Genomic DNA, 16,941 nt, shown 5'->3' on the forward strand with positions numbered 1-16,941 from the left:
GACAGGGAACCCATCACCTCACCGCCTCCTGCGCCACCAACGCCCACCCCCTCTGCTCACTAGCACGTGCACTCCCTGGGGACAGTGATTGTGCATCAACAGATCCTTGAGTGTTATTAGCCCCTCACCTGGCACTGAAGTGGCCACCATGAAACTTTAGAGGAACAATGGCCACGAAATAAAGTAACGAGAAAAGTTCAGTCACTGTCATCATGACTCGGCATAAGGACGTGGGTGGGGCTGGGGCACTTCCTAGAATTCATGTGGAGGCATCACTGTTGGAGGACTTTAGGTCCAGCTCACTGGGGCTGAGAGCTTATAAACGCCAAGTTTTCCCCTTATTTCATCCAAAGAATGGAAAGCAACCTTCCAAGAGAAATAAACGGATAGGCCACGGGTAACAGGGCTTTCTCCACGTGGCCCTGGAAGTATTCCCATTATCAGCCCTTTCTCCCCCTGACTAGGTTTCTATAAGACACAGTGTTGAGTGGGGAAGCCCTTGTCAGGGACAGCGACAAGTGGAGTGACAATGTGAATGGGGCCCTGAGCACACCCGCAAGGGCTCGTCGGTGCAGCGGACAAACCAAGGCTTTGCCAAGCAGCACAAGCCGTGAGAGCAGCCGGGGGGCACCCCTGCCCGGGGCCCGCGCACCCCGGCTCCTCCTGAAGGCTCCTGCCGCTCCCAGCCTCCTCTGCCTGACCGGAAGCTCCCACGGACCCCGCGGTCCCACTTTACGCCTCACTGGCCCCTGCTGTGCCCGTCACACGGTCTCGTGAGCCTGTGTCAGATCCGTGCTGGGGGGCGCGGCTCTCGCGGGCACTCCTGCCCCCCTTTGGGGCCCTGCTGAGGCAGCACCTCTCTTCGCCCCTCTGCCCGAGGTTGTAGGGAACAGCACACACTCTGGCACACACACGCAGCAGGCCTCACGTACACAGAAGCACCCGCTCTTAAGCGCAGCATTTAGAACCTCACATGTTCAGGCTGGGTGTTGGGAACAGCGCTGGGTGGCTAACTTCTGGGGTGCGGAGGGCTCACCAGGGAGGAATCTGGTTCAGAAAATGCAACTCGAGGCTCCACGACTGAACCAAGTTAGCCCTGCAGCTGCGTCTGCTTAGGCCTTACTGGCTGGTTGGCTTGGCCCCAACTAAAGCCGATCAGTCTCTCACAGCCCCGTCTCAGTCACAGGGCCGTCACCCTGACTCCTGCTCCTACACTCTGTTCGTGTGCTTTTAAGGATGTGCGTACAAGGGATATTTATTGCATTACCGTCATAGTTGGGGGGAAAAAACATGGGAAAAACCTGAGTGCCCACAATGAAATGGTTGAAAAAAGTACAGTAGAGCCATTTTATGGACCATTAGTTCCTAAAATGAGTGAGTGATGGTTTATTCACAGACTTGGAGGAAAAAAAGTTAAAAAAAAAAAAAAAAGGAATTGAAGATTAAGAGTAATAAACGGGATCCAATTATGCTGGAGCAAAACCAAACCGCAAAGCGAGCGTATGAGCCTAAGTGCAACGGGAGGACGGGCAGGGCGATGGTGATCGCTGGGCCCCACACGGTTCGTCAGGAAAACTGACAGTTACTGGCTTTAAATCCCGCAGATTGAATTCTACTAGGAAACCACATCTAATAAAAACCCTTCTGTCTGACCTTGGGTCAGACATTACTCACCAATTGCTTATCGATGGCTTTAAATTGCAGGCCAGACCTACATTCTCAGCCTCTTGTTTATCTGCTCAAGAGACAGAAAGCCACCAACCCAGGGCGCTGCGGCGAGCTTACCTTGTCCCGCAGGTGATGTTCTGCAGCCTCAATATTCAGCGGATCATCAAAATTCAAAAGATCCTTAAAGAGAGAAAAACTCAAAGTAAACCATGGCAAGAACCCGTTCTTCCACTGTCACACGTGTTCACTTTACGAACCAGGAGACGGGAAGCTAATCAGCCACGGGACAAGCTAGAGAAACTCCATCACGGCTCACGGCTCTCGGGACGGAAGCGTGCCGAACGTGTGGGTGTCTTCTTCAAAATGTGGGCGAACGGCTGACTGAAGGACTGGGGATGTTTACATACAACTGTCCAAAAGTTTGGTGAAAATGGAGGATGGTGACCGCATTAAGTTCTAATGCTACTTTTGATAAAGAGCCACTCTCGTTAGCATTTCCGAATAAAAATCCCACTCTTGTCTTCAAAAACTCATTTCTTGCTTTACTTTGTGATGAACATCTCTGCCGCTGCAAGTCTGTGGCTTCCTTCCAGGCTGACCTTAACTGGATCTTCTCTTTATCCATTAACCCTCCTTCACAGCACGGCACTCATACCCAGCAGGAATGGCGTGTGGAGCCCAAGTGAGCGCCACAGTGCCAGGAGGCCCATCCCCGCAGACCTTTCTGCCTCAGAAAATCCTGGGGGGCTTCTGGGGGGGCTCAGTCAGTGGAGCACGTGACTCTTGATCTTGGGGTTGTGAGATTGAGCCCCAGGTTGGGCGGAGACATTACTTAAAAAAAACAAAATCTTAAAAAAGAAAACTCTGGAATAGCTACTCCTCTCTCCTCAAAGATTTCAAATCAGAGGCCGTGCCTTATCTCTATATGGCCCGATACCTCTTCTTAAAAACCAAGGTAGTGACATTTGTCCTTCGGAGAAGTCCCTCCTTTCCAGAGCCATCGTGGCCACTGCAAAGACACCTGTACTTCTCTTCAGGAGAAACGTTAAGTTTGGGGACTGTATTTCTGACTTAGGAATAAATAACAAGGTATGACCAATATGTCACAAATATTGCAAGGAAATCACAGAGGCCTCTATGCTCTGTAATAGATCAACTCTAAGTCCCAGACCCTGGCAAAAATACAAAGCACACACACGAGATACCTGATGCATATAAAGACCACGAGACACACAAAATTCTCTGTCTTCCTTACCACGTATCTGACCTAAAACGAGTACATCGGCTGGAATAACCATCGGGCTTCATCAGCAATTCTGGTTGGCTCCTCAGAATTGGGGAGGCCTGGAGCACTGGAGATGGGGGGCTGCACTAGATTAAGAGCTAAATCAAAGCAGCAGCAGCACGACCAGCTGGGTGGATTTTCCCTCATGCTGCAGCCCTCACGGCTCAGAAGTAAACCATACACAGCAATGGAAAAGCCAAACCACAATCACAAGCAAATGACAGAGGCTCGGTGCCCCTGAGCGCTGCCTTCTCAGGGTTAGGTTAAGGGGGGGCCGAAGCCAGAAGCTGCGGGGTTTGTGGCTGGTGCCGCAGGTGGTTACCCGGGACATCACAGGAGAAGGCAAAGGGAGGCGGGAGCTTGAGGGCCTAATTTCGAGGCTCCGCGGCTTTTTATTCTTGCTGAAGGTAAGAGCAGAGCACCGTGATCCCGGATGCTGCGTCACACTCCTGCCGTGGCGCCAGGAAGCTGCCCCTCCAACACCCCGCCGTTCTGTGTGCTGACCAGGATGGGCTCATTTTCATGGACGTTGAGTTTAAAAGTATCACAGCTTTTATCCCCCTCCGCAGAGACAGATCTCTGAAGCTTATCTCTTTAAAAAAATTCTTTTTAATGTTTACTTTTGAGAGCGAGAGACAGAGCCCAAGCAGGGGAGGGGCAGAGAGAGGGAGACACAGAATCCGAAGCAGGTTCCAGGTTCTGAGCTGTCAGCACAGAGCCCAACACGGGGCTTTGAACCCAGGAACCGTGAGACCATGACTTGAGCCGAAGTCGGACGCTCAACCGACTGAGCCACCCAAGCGCCCCTGAAGCTTATTTCTTTTAGAGAAAGCTCTTTTATGACCAAAATGTAAAAAGTCAAAAGAATATTATATAAAAAGTTCAAATACGAGCTTTTAGCTTCTCCCCATGCCCCCTGCCTGCCCTCCAGCCCCTGCCTGTGACATGCTGTTTTCTGAGGATAGTAAACTTGGGCAGCTGGTCACTGAGGAGACAAAAACTCTACGGATCTAGGTTTGTGAAAAGTCTAGAAGTCGTGTGACCACATACGCCTTCACCCAAACCAGGACATGTGGGAGGGAAGAGGGCTGCCGGTGAGGACACACATGAAGTGGGGCCGGGCCAGGTGCCCCCGTAGGAACGGCCGCCCACACGAAGCAGAATGGCACCAGCCCCCACCCCGGCCCCAGAGGGCCGAGACAGCCACTCCAGCAGGGCTCCCAGGGCCCCCTTCCCCATGTGCTACCCCAAAGCCCCCTCAGTTCCCGTGTCACTGTTCCTCTAACTAGTAAGAATATGACAGAAACGAGGGGGTCAGCATGTTGCTCAGGGCACTGTGTTTTCAATCCCTCTGTGTGATCCTTAACGGGATGTTTAAAACCAGGAGGCAGAGTAATCAAGAAAAACTCGGGATTCTGGTCAATGTACTTACAGTAAACAAAGAGTTTAATCCCCAAACAACATCCTGGAACGAGAAAGAAAGAAGAAACAAGTTTCAGGCTCTCGTGCACTAAGTCTTTCAAACGCGCGACAAAGAGATCGGGATTGCACCATGTCAGAATTTATCCTCCACGTGCTCTGTTCTTCCCAAGACGGAAACTTAAAAAAAAAAAAACAACTTCTCTTCAGTGTGACAACAGGCTCTGGGAATGTGGTGGTGAGCAGTATGGGCAGGAAGCACAGAATCAAGGACCATGTGAAGTGCCCTCGGGTGAGGCCCAGCCCAAGACAGGGGCATCTGCTCAGGGGAAACCCACCGACACCATCTCGTCCTCGCCACCCTCTCATGTAGTCCAGACTTCTGGAGAGTCATCTTTACAATAAAATTTGTTGTTTCTGCATCTGTGGCCTCTTGGGGACTGCAGGTAAGCTCATTACCCGTGGTCCCACGGGCCTCCTAACAATTTTGCTCTGATTATTTCAAAAATCAAGGAAGGCTAGTAACGTTTCCTAACATTCGAAGATCAGAAATTTCCATTAAAACAAAACGGAAAACCACTGTGTTCGCTCTGGAGTGACTGGCCATCTGTGACTCAACCACAGATTCCCTTTCAGCCTTCTTTGCCGTCAGCTCCAGCCTTGTCTTTTTTTAGGCTGATTCTCAGCCCCAGGCGATACTCAGACCACACCTCGGGAGGATCCACGGTCGGGCCTGTGGAAGTGCGCGGTGTCCTCCGGCCTCCGACTCCAGGACAGGGCCCCAAACTCCTTCCCTGGGCCCCTCCCCCAAAGGGCCTACTTGGTGCTGCCCCCTCCAGGTGTGGTCACGCACAGCATTAGACAGGGCCCCAGAGCCGGTGCAGTCAGTCACCTGTGGGCCACTGTGGCCCACGCACGCCTCTCTGGGCCTCAGTGTCCTCCACTAAGAGCAGGGGACGGGGGTGAGGATGGTCTCTGGGAGATGAACCAGTAAGTAGGCATATAACGAATGAGGGCAGTTCATCCCCAGCAGCTGTTTCCACAGGCAGGGCCCAGAGAGTTCATGTGTGAAGGATGGTGGGGAGAGGGCCCCGCACACACGTGGCCCAGGCCTGCCCGGGCTCCCCCTTGTGACCCAAGGGACAGCATCCCATGCAGCATCTCGCTTGCCAGCCATGCTTATTTTTTGTGCATCTGGCACAGACTTGGACTTACGAGTGGTTTTAGTTAGGACAGCTTTTGTAAGCCGTGCGTGACTGAGCCAAAGTTAACATGTGTGAGAAAACCCCGCTCTTGAGACGCGGGAAGAGAAGGGGAGGGAACAGGGAGGAAGACGGCACGGTGCAACGTGCCCGCCAGTCTCAGAGCGTCCCAAACACGCTGATGGGACGCCCACGACCCTTTCGGGTTGAGCTGGTATGACGGTCAGTGTCAGAGCAGGACACGGTCACCAAGGAAAACGGGCCTGGTCCAGATGACCGAGCCTCGGGCTGAGGGAAGCGCAGGCTGGGAACCCAGCGCCAGGGCAAGGGCTCCGGCTGCGTGTTTCGTGTCCCATCAGAAACGACGGCAGGAGTCAGGTGCACTACGGAGCGAACGCTGGCCGGTAGCTCTGACTGCTTCTGACGAAAAGATCAGGCGGCAAGCAAAGCGCAGGCGTCCTACAGATGCCACGGCAGGACAGCCTCGAGGTGAAGCCACAGCCGGTGGTCTCCTGGGGTACCCGTAACGCTCACCACCAGAACCAACTCAAGCCTACACAGAAGCAAGCTCCCCGTTCCCCTCCCTCAGGGCAAACCTGGCCGCTGTCCTGCCACCCACTGCCTGTCCCAGCTAGCTCCCTGTAACTCCCTGTAACTTGGAACAGAGGCCGCATCCGTCCTTTCCCTCCTTCCCCTCTACCCGCCCGGCTGCTCTCCTCCCTTCTCCTCTGAGAGTGAGGCACCTCACAAGACTGGGGACGGAGGAAGAGAAGAACAGTGAATGAGCTGAGGCACAAACGGTACAGGGGAGAGGTGAGCGGAGAAAACGTGAACGCCCCACTGCCCCGGAGAGAACTGGGGGCAGAGGAACCGGCCGGGGCAGATGCTGGGCCGATCACCCCTGGCGGGCAGGCGGGCAGGGGCTGAGGAGGGAGTAGGCTGTGGACAGGACGGCAAGGAGACCGGTTCCCGGAGGGAGGGGCCTCCGGGCCCGCGGAGCAGGGCCCTGCACTCTACCTTTAACGTCCTTGTGGGAGCCCAGCCGGTGCCGTCGATCGAATGTTCTCTCAGTAAACTGAAACGCAGAAGGGCGCAGTGGTCAGCGAGGGCAGCCTCCGGTCGCGTGAGCCGCTGACGTGCCGGACGCTGCCGCCACGCCCCGCCCCGCCCGTGCCCCACGTCTCCCCCGTGGCCTCGCAGCCTCCGTCTCGCTGCCGCGGGCCTTCCCCACCTCTGAGGCCCTACACCCGCAAGGCCAACTCTCGTGCCATCCTTGCTGCCTGTCCACGCAGGGCTCTAATCCTGGACGCACGCGGGAGCTTAAGTTAAGACACCACGCGCACCTGTCAACCTAGTGCTCAGGGCCTCCTACGCGTGTGTCAGAACGACCCTGACCTCACTTGATGCCTCCGCGGCCCACGAGGGAGGCACGGCCATCTCTCCGACGGACGGAGGACAGAAGGCACGGCGCGCAGCGGCCACACGCCCAAGGGCATGGGGAATGATGGTCCTCCGCACCCGGGCAGCTCGCTGGGGGCTGCGGGTTGACCCTGACGACAGCTCCTAGCGCACGTTTTCACACCCTGTCTGTTTTTGTCTTTAAAAAGCTCCAAAGGAGAAAATGAAGGATAAAGGTGGATTAACCCAAACCTCCGGATGGCCCTCAGCAGTGGGTGGGTGGGAGGACCGTGTTCAGAGAAGGGGCACACGGCTCTGGAGGTACCGTGAGGCCCTATCTCTCAAGCTGGACCTCAGGGTCCTTTTCATCACGGTTCCACCAGCTATGAATGCCATTCGATACTCTCACATAAATGATTTTTCCATACTTTGAAAAACTACAATTCATTGCCAAGTTCCTTTCTGGGGAAAACTCAGTTTGGCATTGCTGAGTTGTATCGCACCGTTGCTCTGATCCGTACCTAACATTTCTTAAGGTCACATGTCGGTGTCAGGCTCTCAGTATCTGGCTGTCTGGGTCTTAACTGTTACTGTGAACAGAATTTTTGAATCGCAGTGTGTTCAAGTTCAGATAAATCAATTACAGTCAGGAGAAAATATAAATATGCTGTAATCTTAATTGCCCAAGATTTGTTGGAATAAACAAAACCTTAAATTGACCACTACCACTCACTCTGAGCCTTAAAAGGAAGGCTCTGCCCCGCAGAGGCCTGTGCCTGACATGAAACCTGTACAGATCCGAGTACGTTTCTGGAAACCACCTGCCAGGTCCTGGTGTTTATACGATCCAGTGGCAGATTTCTTCACTGAGGCAGGGGGAAGAATCCTTCCTGGATTCTCATCCCTCTTTTATGGACCGTATCATATACGTGTTTACCTGTTTAATGCCTGTCTCCCACCAGCCGGCAAAGCCCCGTAAAGCAAAGAACACCACCATGAGCTGGAACGAAGCCGGCTGAACTGGCTGACCAGTCAGAACCCTGGAGCTTCCCCGCCGACAGCACAGCCAGAGCAGGAGGGCTCTAAACCCGGAGGCCAGGTGCGCCCAGCAAGGGCAGTGACGGGCGGGAGCGGGGAGTGCCCATAATCGGGCAGGCGGCGCCCATGGTCGCAAGCCACGGGTCTGGGCAGAGTGACACTGTGGAGGGAGCACAGGCTCGCTGGAAGTTCTAGCCCAGCCTCGGCAGGTGGCAATCCTGCAGGAGCTCAGGTGACAGGCCATCAGCGAGGGCAGCGGCCAAGGGAGCAGACGGTGCCCCAGGGACTACGCCAGAAGCTTGGACCCCGGGAGAAAAAGTCTCGAGTGCAACCACTGGAATCCAGGCCCGGGGCCCTCTAATCCCACAGACACGGCACCTCTCACCTCTGACCCTGAGCCAGGAGGAGGGCAGGGCCGCCGGTGGGAGCAGAGCAAGACTCACAGAGACAGGGAAGGACCGCCGTGTACCAGACAAGGCCCCCAGAGCAGCAGGCACCGGTCAGTGGTGCTGAGTGAGGGATCCAGGTAGCTGGTGCCCGGCACGCACTATGGACCAGGAGGGCGTGGGCCAGGCTTGTCTTTCTCTTTATTCAGGAGACGCCACAAGTCAGCTGTGGGCTAAGCCACCGCTGGACGCGGTCTAGTTTTTCACTAGATGAGGTCTTTATACTTAAATCTGGTACCTTACTTCCCAAAAATAAATCCCTACAAGTGCAGCTGATGAGTCCAAGGGTAAATGTAAGTCAAATGGAGACCTTAGATCTGAAGGACCAACAAAAGTACCCAGATAGAACCACCCTCCCGTGATGATGTGTCAGCCTGCTGTCTCCCCCTCTCTCACATCCCACCGGCTATCTGCTTTCGTACCAGACAGTCTGAGGAGTGGTGAGTGGCTCCTCATCGTTTCCAGGCGCCTCACTGGTTACCGCGGAGACTAAACACCCCTCAGAGCCTTCCCACCCACCCACCTGTGACTCTCGTACGAGTCACTGCTTGTAGCTGGTGCTCGTTTTTCCTCGTGGCTGTGTCCACCTTTCTCACACCGAGTGGTAAAGACCACGGACATACGAAGGATGTGACACAGCTGACCTTTTCCCTCTCACTTCTGTGTTCTGTATTCTTAATTTGAATGCGGCCAAATCTATCAATGATTTTCCTCTGAGGTTTCTGGAGTTTGTTGCTGGCGGCCATCTGCTGAGCTCTCCTGATACTTTGCTAGAACGTGATTTCTCAGAAGACGGCAAAAGTGACGAGAGGAATTCCCGCTCTGGCCTTAACTGCTACCGAGGAAGGGACGGGACAGAGAAGGAGGGCGCGGAGCCCCCGGAGAGCGAGCCCCGGCAACGGCCTCGGGGGACAAGGCTGGAGTGGGTACCATGTACAACCTAACGCTGGAGAAGTCAGATTTTAGAAGTGTTGATACTCAAAGGACAGATTTGAAAAAGGGAGCCTCTTGTAAAATGCGTTTCTAACCGTCTATAAAAAAGGGGGCTGATCTGCAGGAATGGGGTCACCACATGCGAGCTGACCTGGGAGCCGGTGCTGACCGTTGAGGGAGAAGGGGGACTGAATCGCAGGAGGGAAGCAGAGGAAATGCTAACGCCCCCTCTGCAGGCCATGGCTGACGGTTACATAACCTGCTGAAGTCACACCGCACCGTCGTGAGGCGGTCTGGCACCAGAGGCCCTGCACCGACCCCCCCCCCTCCCCCCCGCTAGGGACTGGCAGGACGCACCAAGACAAAGCCCGAGTGCTAAACTTACTTACAAACAACAAACCACACACCTTCTCCAGGTCTCTACATGAGCCTTAAGAAGTGGGGAATCGCGGATCCCTGATCATCCCCCACTGGGAGGGAGGGGCACACACAGGCCACAAGTGACACGAAGTTCTGGGATGTCGTCCTGCTCATGCACATCAAGACTGTTTCGGTAAAGAGAGGGCATCTTGAGTACAAATGGCCAGGTCTTCTTAAACTGGACATCTACACTCCTCCCCCTCCCCTGGATTTTACTAACCACATGTTGCCTTCTTGGCTCAAATCAGCCACACGGAGGGACTGCAGCCTGTCGCTACCTCAGAAGGGGAAGAAAGGGCAAGGAGTCCCAGAGGGAGCATCCTGGGCGGGCGACAGGCTGCACCGAGACCGGCAGCGGTCTTGGCCACCAGAGGGCCCAGGAGGACGTGGGGCTGGAGGCAGAGGCAGGCTGGGGGTGGGGGGCCCTCCAGTCAGGAGAGTGCGGCCCAAAGCCCTGAGGGCGGTTTCCCAAACCTCCCTGATCTTAGCCCAGCCTCAAAATCTTCTCTCAGCGGAGACAACATGTCCGAACGCCCAGTGCTCACAAACACAGAAGACGGGAAAGAAGAGAAACCCACCTTAGACATATGTCGCCCGTCTCTGTGATGTTGGGGTGCCAGATCCTGGTCAGGCATTTCACTTTGGGAGGCTGCAACACAGAGAGAAAGGAAGAGATCACGGGCTCTCCAAATCATGCCTGCTGCCACAGACCCCATCTAGCCCTCGTTCCACTGTTTACGCGGCCAACCAGTCTTCAGCTCTGGACGCTGGCTCGCGTCACCCGCGTGGGAGTGGCCTTCACGCCGCATCCACACGTGCCAGTCTCCCTGACAAAGCCTGCCCGCACCCCGAACACAACGCTTCTACGAGTCCCGGGGCCCGCGGGCGCGTGGTGCTGGTGGCTGGGCCTCGGCCCCCCCTCGCCCCCCCTGCAGGGGCTGCGGACGAGCCCACGCTGTGCCACCGGCCCAGTTCACACGGGGGCGCTGCGTGCTAAGCTGTGGCTGCGGTCACCGCTCCTTCGGTGGTAGCGGGGTCCCCGTGCAGGTGTTTCTGAAGATACTACTGCACGTACGCTGTCCCACACCCACGTCTTAGTCCGCTTTACACTCACGGGAGGGAGAGAGAGGGAAAAGGAGTATGTGGGAATGAGGCACGTGGACTTCGCTTATGAGGAGGCGTGTTTGCAGAAAGCCGTTCTTTGAAAGTGACTCCATAGTAAAGCAGCCTGGACTTGTTTGAGGAATAAAGCTACAAAAACACAGGGCAAGATCTTTCCTTTTGTGATATGTGATGATCCCACCCAGAAATAATCTCCATTCACATCTGATCCGCACCTCGAGCCTCTCTTCTAGGCAGAGCTGTGTTCCGGCACATGCGTTTTTCTTCAGAGGCACGGGGGCGTGTGCGCTCTACTTTTTCACGGGCATCTCTCACCGTTTCAGATGGTTTTGGGGTTCCTCGCCTGCCGTGGCACAGATACTAGCATTTCACGAGCCAGTTCCCATGACTGGGCATTCACAGGCTGCCTCCCACCCGTCCCACAGGCTGGGCTCGACCAGCGCGTGTGTCCACTCCCGTGCGTGAGACAGGTCCCCCCGGGACGGAGCTGGTCAGGCACGCAAGGGTCGCCTCGCCAAGTCTCACAGACACGTCACCTCACAGACACTCAGGTGGGAGCCCTTTGTCACAGGGGGCGACGTCTCGTCTTCCCAGTGTATCACGTGCGGTTACGACGCTATTCTTTTGTAAAGTCTCCGTAATCAGGTGTTTATCTGTTACTAACCTACAAAGTATTTCACCGCCCAAAGGCTCTCCTGCGTTTTTCCAGTCTTTGAAGAGTTCCACCGTCGTGTCTGTACAAAACAGACATACTTTCCAGCACCCTCCTAAATTTCTCTACTGACATGAAAAATCATCACCAAGAAACTCCCCAAGGGCTTAATCCAGGTCTGCAAATGTAGGTGAAAGATTACAGGATTAGGTTCAGAGTGAGTTTCAATCAACTTAATATGCTCTAATTTGCTTTCCTGCAGGTAAACTGGAAGGCCTTTGACAGAAACTATGCTGTGGCTGTGCGTTTCCGGCAAGGCCTGCAGGCGGGGGGGTGGGCAGGCTGGCACTCCGGGCTGTATGAATCTGAGGGAACCCGAAGGCCCGCTCTCCCTCCCGTCTAGAGAGTCCCCGACACTCTTGTCACCTCACCTAGTGTTCACTAGATCTCCAAGTATCTGACTGCAACTGCCCCCCCCCTTTGTCCCTTTACACCCTCCACAGTTAGATGCCAGCACAGACACCTCCCCTGTCCCCGTCGATGGTCGTCCTCTGAGCCCCGGTCCCCATAACGGACAGCATATCAGAACCCCAGACCCGGATTCTGACACACGCTTTCCAAACACAAATTGCTGCCTCGACCCCCTAAGGCAAGACAGACAAGAAATTACCCAGCTCCACCTGCTACCCGGCCGGCATTGCCACCCGCCCCGTCACAGGCTGAGTTTGACATGTGACCACTACTGCAGTGCAAACCAGTGGGGGAAAAAGGGATTCTTCCATCAGAATCCATCTGTCAAACTATCTGGAAAACCCCAGTCGGATCCCCACTTAAGACTCGTATTCCAGATGCACTGAACACAAATGACACAGAACTTTAGAAGAGTGCCGGAAGAGGGGCGCCTGGGTGGCTCAGTCAGTTGAGCGTCCAACTTCAGCTCAAGTCACGATCTCACGGTCTCTGGGTTCGAGCCCCGCGTCGGGCTCTGGGCTGACGGCTAGGAGCCTGGAGCCTGCTTCGGACTCTGCGTCTCCCTCTCTCTCTGCCCCGCCCCTGTTCGCACACACGCGCGCGTGCACTTGCTCGCTCTGTCTCTCAAAAATAAACGTTAAAAACATTTTTTTTTGAGTGCTGGAAGAAAAAGCGGATGAGTTACCTTGGTGAGTCTGAAGGCCTGTTTTAAGCATTTCATAACAAGAAAAACTTGTAAAACAAAAGTAGATTTGAGGACAGTGGTGAAGCACAAAAACCTCAAACTTTTACAGAACAACATCAAAACACAAAGGAAAAACAAAAATCCTTACAGTACAACCAAGAAAACTGGGGGAAAAAGTTTCATATAAATTCTAGCTAAGAACTCTTGTAAGAACAACAAACATCCCAATGGAAAAAGGGGCTAAGGACATAATTACAGTTCATAAAGAACATAAAAAGCTCATAAATAGGAAAAAATATTTAGCACCCTACTTATTTAAGAAACGAAAACTCAAATGACAATTAGATACCGTTTATTTCCTCCCAAAATGGCAAAAATGAAAATAATCAAAACATTCCATCTTTGTGAGGAAAAAGGGAATTTCCAGGCAGTGACGGTGAGGAGGCTGCCGGCATGACCTCTGGGGGGGCGGCTTTAATAGTGCTGACGAAGAGCTTCAAACCCGGTATCCATTACTCCACGGTCTTAATTCTACCTCTGACGGCTTAGGCCACGGGCAGGGGCAGACGTACAGCAAGTGCTGTCTGGGACGCACGACAGAGCTGCTCACGCTGGGGGGGGCAGCGAACCGCAGCCTGGTGAACCAAGTGCAGGCGGGCCTGTCTCTGCATGGGACCTAAGTATGGTTTCTACATTTTTAAAAGATCGCTTGAAAAAACCCCACATAGTTTGTGACGGAAAAAAAGAATACGTGGTAGAGACCAAAAACGGTTCACAAAGCCTAAAATATTTACTATCTACAGAAAGTCTGATTCGTACTGTCAACAATTGGTCAACCAGCGACCAGCAATAAAGGACTGACTTAAAACCACGACGCATGTAGTGAAGTGTTCTAATGATGATGTAATTATATGTTAATTGACATGAAAACCTATGTTCATCTTGTTATGATGCTAAAATAAAAAAAGTTACCGCGTTAGGGGTGCCGTGTTAGGGGTGTTAGCAAAGTCCTTACAAAGAACATAGAGGCATAAGAACAAATGAGCGAGGCGGCTCCACGGGGCCCTCCCAGGCTGGCCGTCTCCGCATGCAGATGAAGCACAGGTCCCTGCAGTTTACTCTCACAATCTCTGCCCCAAATGCCCGGAACCTACGCATTTTCGCACGCTGGTTTCATCTCCTGCACGCAGGTTCGTATGGGCGGAGCGCGCCCCCCGCGGGACAAGTGCGCGCCATGTGGCGGGCACTGGAAATACAGCGAAAGAAAGGTGCTCCAGACCCCGCTTCGGGGAGCCGCCAGTGTGGCCGAAAGGGACACCGAGTAGTTAGGTAAGCGAAGATCAATACGAAAAGAGTAAACACAAGTACCTCTGTATCAGCCACGCTCGGGTTCCCGGGGACGGTGTCACCTCCCCCACCCCCTGCCCCAGGGACCGCTGTACCGACTCAGCCTGGAGGAGGCAGTGGGACAGGCAAAGGGGCCTGTGGGCGGGGAGAGGTCCTAACAGCGGCAGGGCCTGGGTCCACCCAGAGAGGCTGGCCCCTCCGTGCCCCTTGCTTGAGGACACTGGTTTCATTCCTGATGAAATCCAACCAGCCGATCATTCAGAAATTTCCCAAAGGAGATAGAAACTAAATATAAAAATGTAAAATCATCATAAATCACTAATTAACATAAAAAAACACGTCCTCAAGGCCCAGTGGTTTTCTATCTTGTTTATTCCGTGTCCCATTCTCTCCGTTTCTGGAAGAAGTCACACAGGGACAGGACAACATGACAAACATTTTCTCACTACAGAGTGGCCGCCCGGTTTGGCGAGAGGGGCACACGCTAGGTAGCCAGGCAGCCCTGGACAGGAATCCACTTCAGCACCTGACGGTTTATTCTGGCAAAGCTAACGAGGGAAGTTCCCAACCGTAGCCCTCTGGGCCCTAGCTTCCTGACGCATGAACATGAGCGTTATCAACGTCCCCCAGGGAACTCCCGGGGAGGGACACAAGTGAGCGGGGGCACCTGGCACATGAAAGCTCTCAACAAAACTCGGTTCCTTCCTTGGCATCTTCTCATGCTCCGCCCTCTTCTGACACCGGGAACGAGACGCTCTGCTACTCAGTGGTGCCTCACGTACCCGCAACAGCGGGTCTCAGATCCCGCAAGGCTTGTTGGAAAAGTCTACCAGCTCACGCTAAGGCCCTCCCCAAGCCACCCCCCTCCTCAAACACTCACTGCCTCTCCAAAAAGACTGTCACAAACTTACCATCCTTGAATTTAACATTCTTTGGATGAGGAATCCTTAGAGTACGTCCAGATAATTGAAAAGTCTGGAATTTTAAGTACCGTATGCCTGGCTGTTTCCAGAAAACATCAAAATAGCCCCTGGAATTGTAAACATCTGTGCTGAAGCCAAACCTCTCCAGCCACATCTCACCTGAGGGAGTACGGGGTTCTGTGGAGCCAGACTCCTCGGTCTGTGATTAGGGAAATATGGAAAGTCGGTAGGTAGCTGGATGGATGCGTGGACAAAGACCTGAAATGCATATTTTCCTGTCTTTGCTTCAAAATTAATTTTTTCCCTTACTGCCAACTCTACCCCATCCTCATAAGCTACGTTCAGAAAGAAATTTTAATGTCGTAGCCCCGTAAAGGTAAAGGTTTGGCTTCACACAAACAAGTGTGACAGCCCCTGAACTGCACCCCATTGGTGGGGCCAGGGCCCAGGGCCCAGGGCAGGGGAGCCTAACTCCACTTCTCAGACAACACGGAGTCACTGCAGGTAAAGTGACCGGACACGTGGTGTCCCCCGTATCCGCAGCCTCAGGTTAACAAGGGGCTTAATTTTACCAGCGGATTTTTCTTTCCTATTTGATAAGCCTAGAGAGGGCTAGGAAGCATCAGGGGGATGTTTACACACACATAGATAGAAATACAAAATTGTGAACTTGTTCCCAACTGTCACTAGTTTCTCAGGCCAAAGTGAAAATGCTCACCAACCCTCAGATCTGAGTTTCTCATTCCTCCCCACTACTCCCCAACCCTGATTCTTCCTTCAAGTCGACTTGGCCGATCCACCGCACGCAGGCTGCCAATTCTCATTTCTGTACCTGTTGACACAGTTCCAGAAATTTCGACGTCACCTCCACACCACCCTCCCCTGGTTATGGGCCAACCCAAGTCGGGACAAGCCCAATCCTGTTTCTCCTTAAAGCTCAAATGGCCTGACCACTTTCTCAAAATGACCCTCTCCTTTCCTTCTCTGAATTCACGTAAATTAGCTTCCTGTCCCTGCTCGATAGCTCTGTTGTCTGCTACTCACTGCTTTTCTCATGCTATGGTAACTCTGTACTTTGTCTCACCTTCCTAACTGATAAAGATAGGATGTGACAGTATTTGGTGTGAATATTACCTAGGGTGGGTCTTTGAGAGATTAACGTGTAGCTATGGGTATAAATTATGGTTTAAACCTATAAGGCATTCTTCTTTTCTAAAATTTTTTTTTTTTTAATTTTTTTTTTTCCAACGCTTTTTATTTATTTTTGGGACAGAGAGAGACAGAGCATGACCGGGGGAGGGGCAGAGAGAGAGGGAGACACAGAATCGGAAACAGGCTCCAGGCTCCGAGCCATCGGCCCAGAGCCTGACGCGGGGCTCGAACTCACGGACCGCGAGATCGTGACCTGGCTGAAGTCGGACGCTTAACCGACTGCGCCACCCAGGCACCCCTCTAAAATTTTTAAGTACATGTTTTCTACACTTCGAGGGTTTTGGTGCCATACCGTAAACAGAACCACGGTTTTAAATAAAATGCCTACCTCTTCAGTGCTAGAATGTAACAGATAGGATTTACATGAACCATACAGGCCGCTCCCAGGGAAGGTGCCAGCCTAGGCAGAGCGGAGGTCCCAGTGCAGGCCGCCTGGCACACAGTAGTCACAAGTACTTGTTGAGAAAGGAATCTCCCTCCCGAGGCTCTACATCCTGCTGACGAGTAACACCAACCACAAATATTGGCCATTTTGTACTCGGTCCCAGGACTGGGGGGACCCGATGCAGTGGGGGTGTGCTGGGCCCCGGGACAGCCACCCAGCCACGCGAAGGGGAAACAACGGCTCAAACGCAGGCTACTCACCACCATGTTGTACGCATCAGGAACTTCAGTTTCAAACTGAAATTTTCCACCCTGGTAGTAACCCTCATCTATCAA

General features: G+C 53.4%; 1 protein-coding gene across 5 annotated transcripts in view; it reads right to left on the reverse strand.

The window, feature by feature from the left end:
* Positions 1-16,941, reverse strand: part of UBE2F (ubiquitin conjugating enzyme E2 F (putative)) — a 54,044-nt gene that overhangs the window by 2,340 nt on the left and 34,763 nt on the right. For 4 of the 5 annotated variants that reach the window (XM_058699710.1, XM_058699698.1, XM_058699681.1 and 1 more), the window contains 5 exons: positions 16,867-16,934; positions 10,388-10,458; positions 6,592-6,649; positions 4,386-4,418; positions 1,786-1,848 (listed from right to left, as the gene is read on the reverse strand). In XM_058699710.1, coding sequence (XP_058555693.1) covers positions 1,786-1,848; positions 4,386-4,418; positions 6,592-6,649; positions 10,388-10,458; positions 16,867-16,934 — 293 coding nt within the window. Of the gene's footprint in view, positions 1-1,785; positions 1,849-4,385; positions 4,419-6,591; positions 6,650-10,387; positions 10,459-15,168; positions 15,209-16,866; positions 16,935-16,941 lie in introns of all 5 variants that reach the window. The other variant, XR_009253689.1, reaches the window with a different exon arrangement.

This window comes from Neofelis nebulosa, chromosome 2 (assembly GCF_028018385.1).
Source record: "Neofelis nebulosa isolate mNeoNeb1 chromosome 2, mNeoNeb1.pri, whole genome shotgun sequence".
Taxonomy (NCBI): domain Eukaryota; kingdom Metazoa; phylum Chordata; class Mammalia; order Carnivora; family Felidae; genus Neofelis; species Neofelis nebulosa.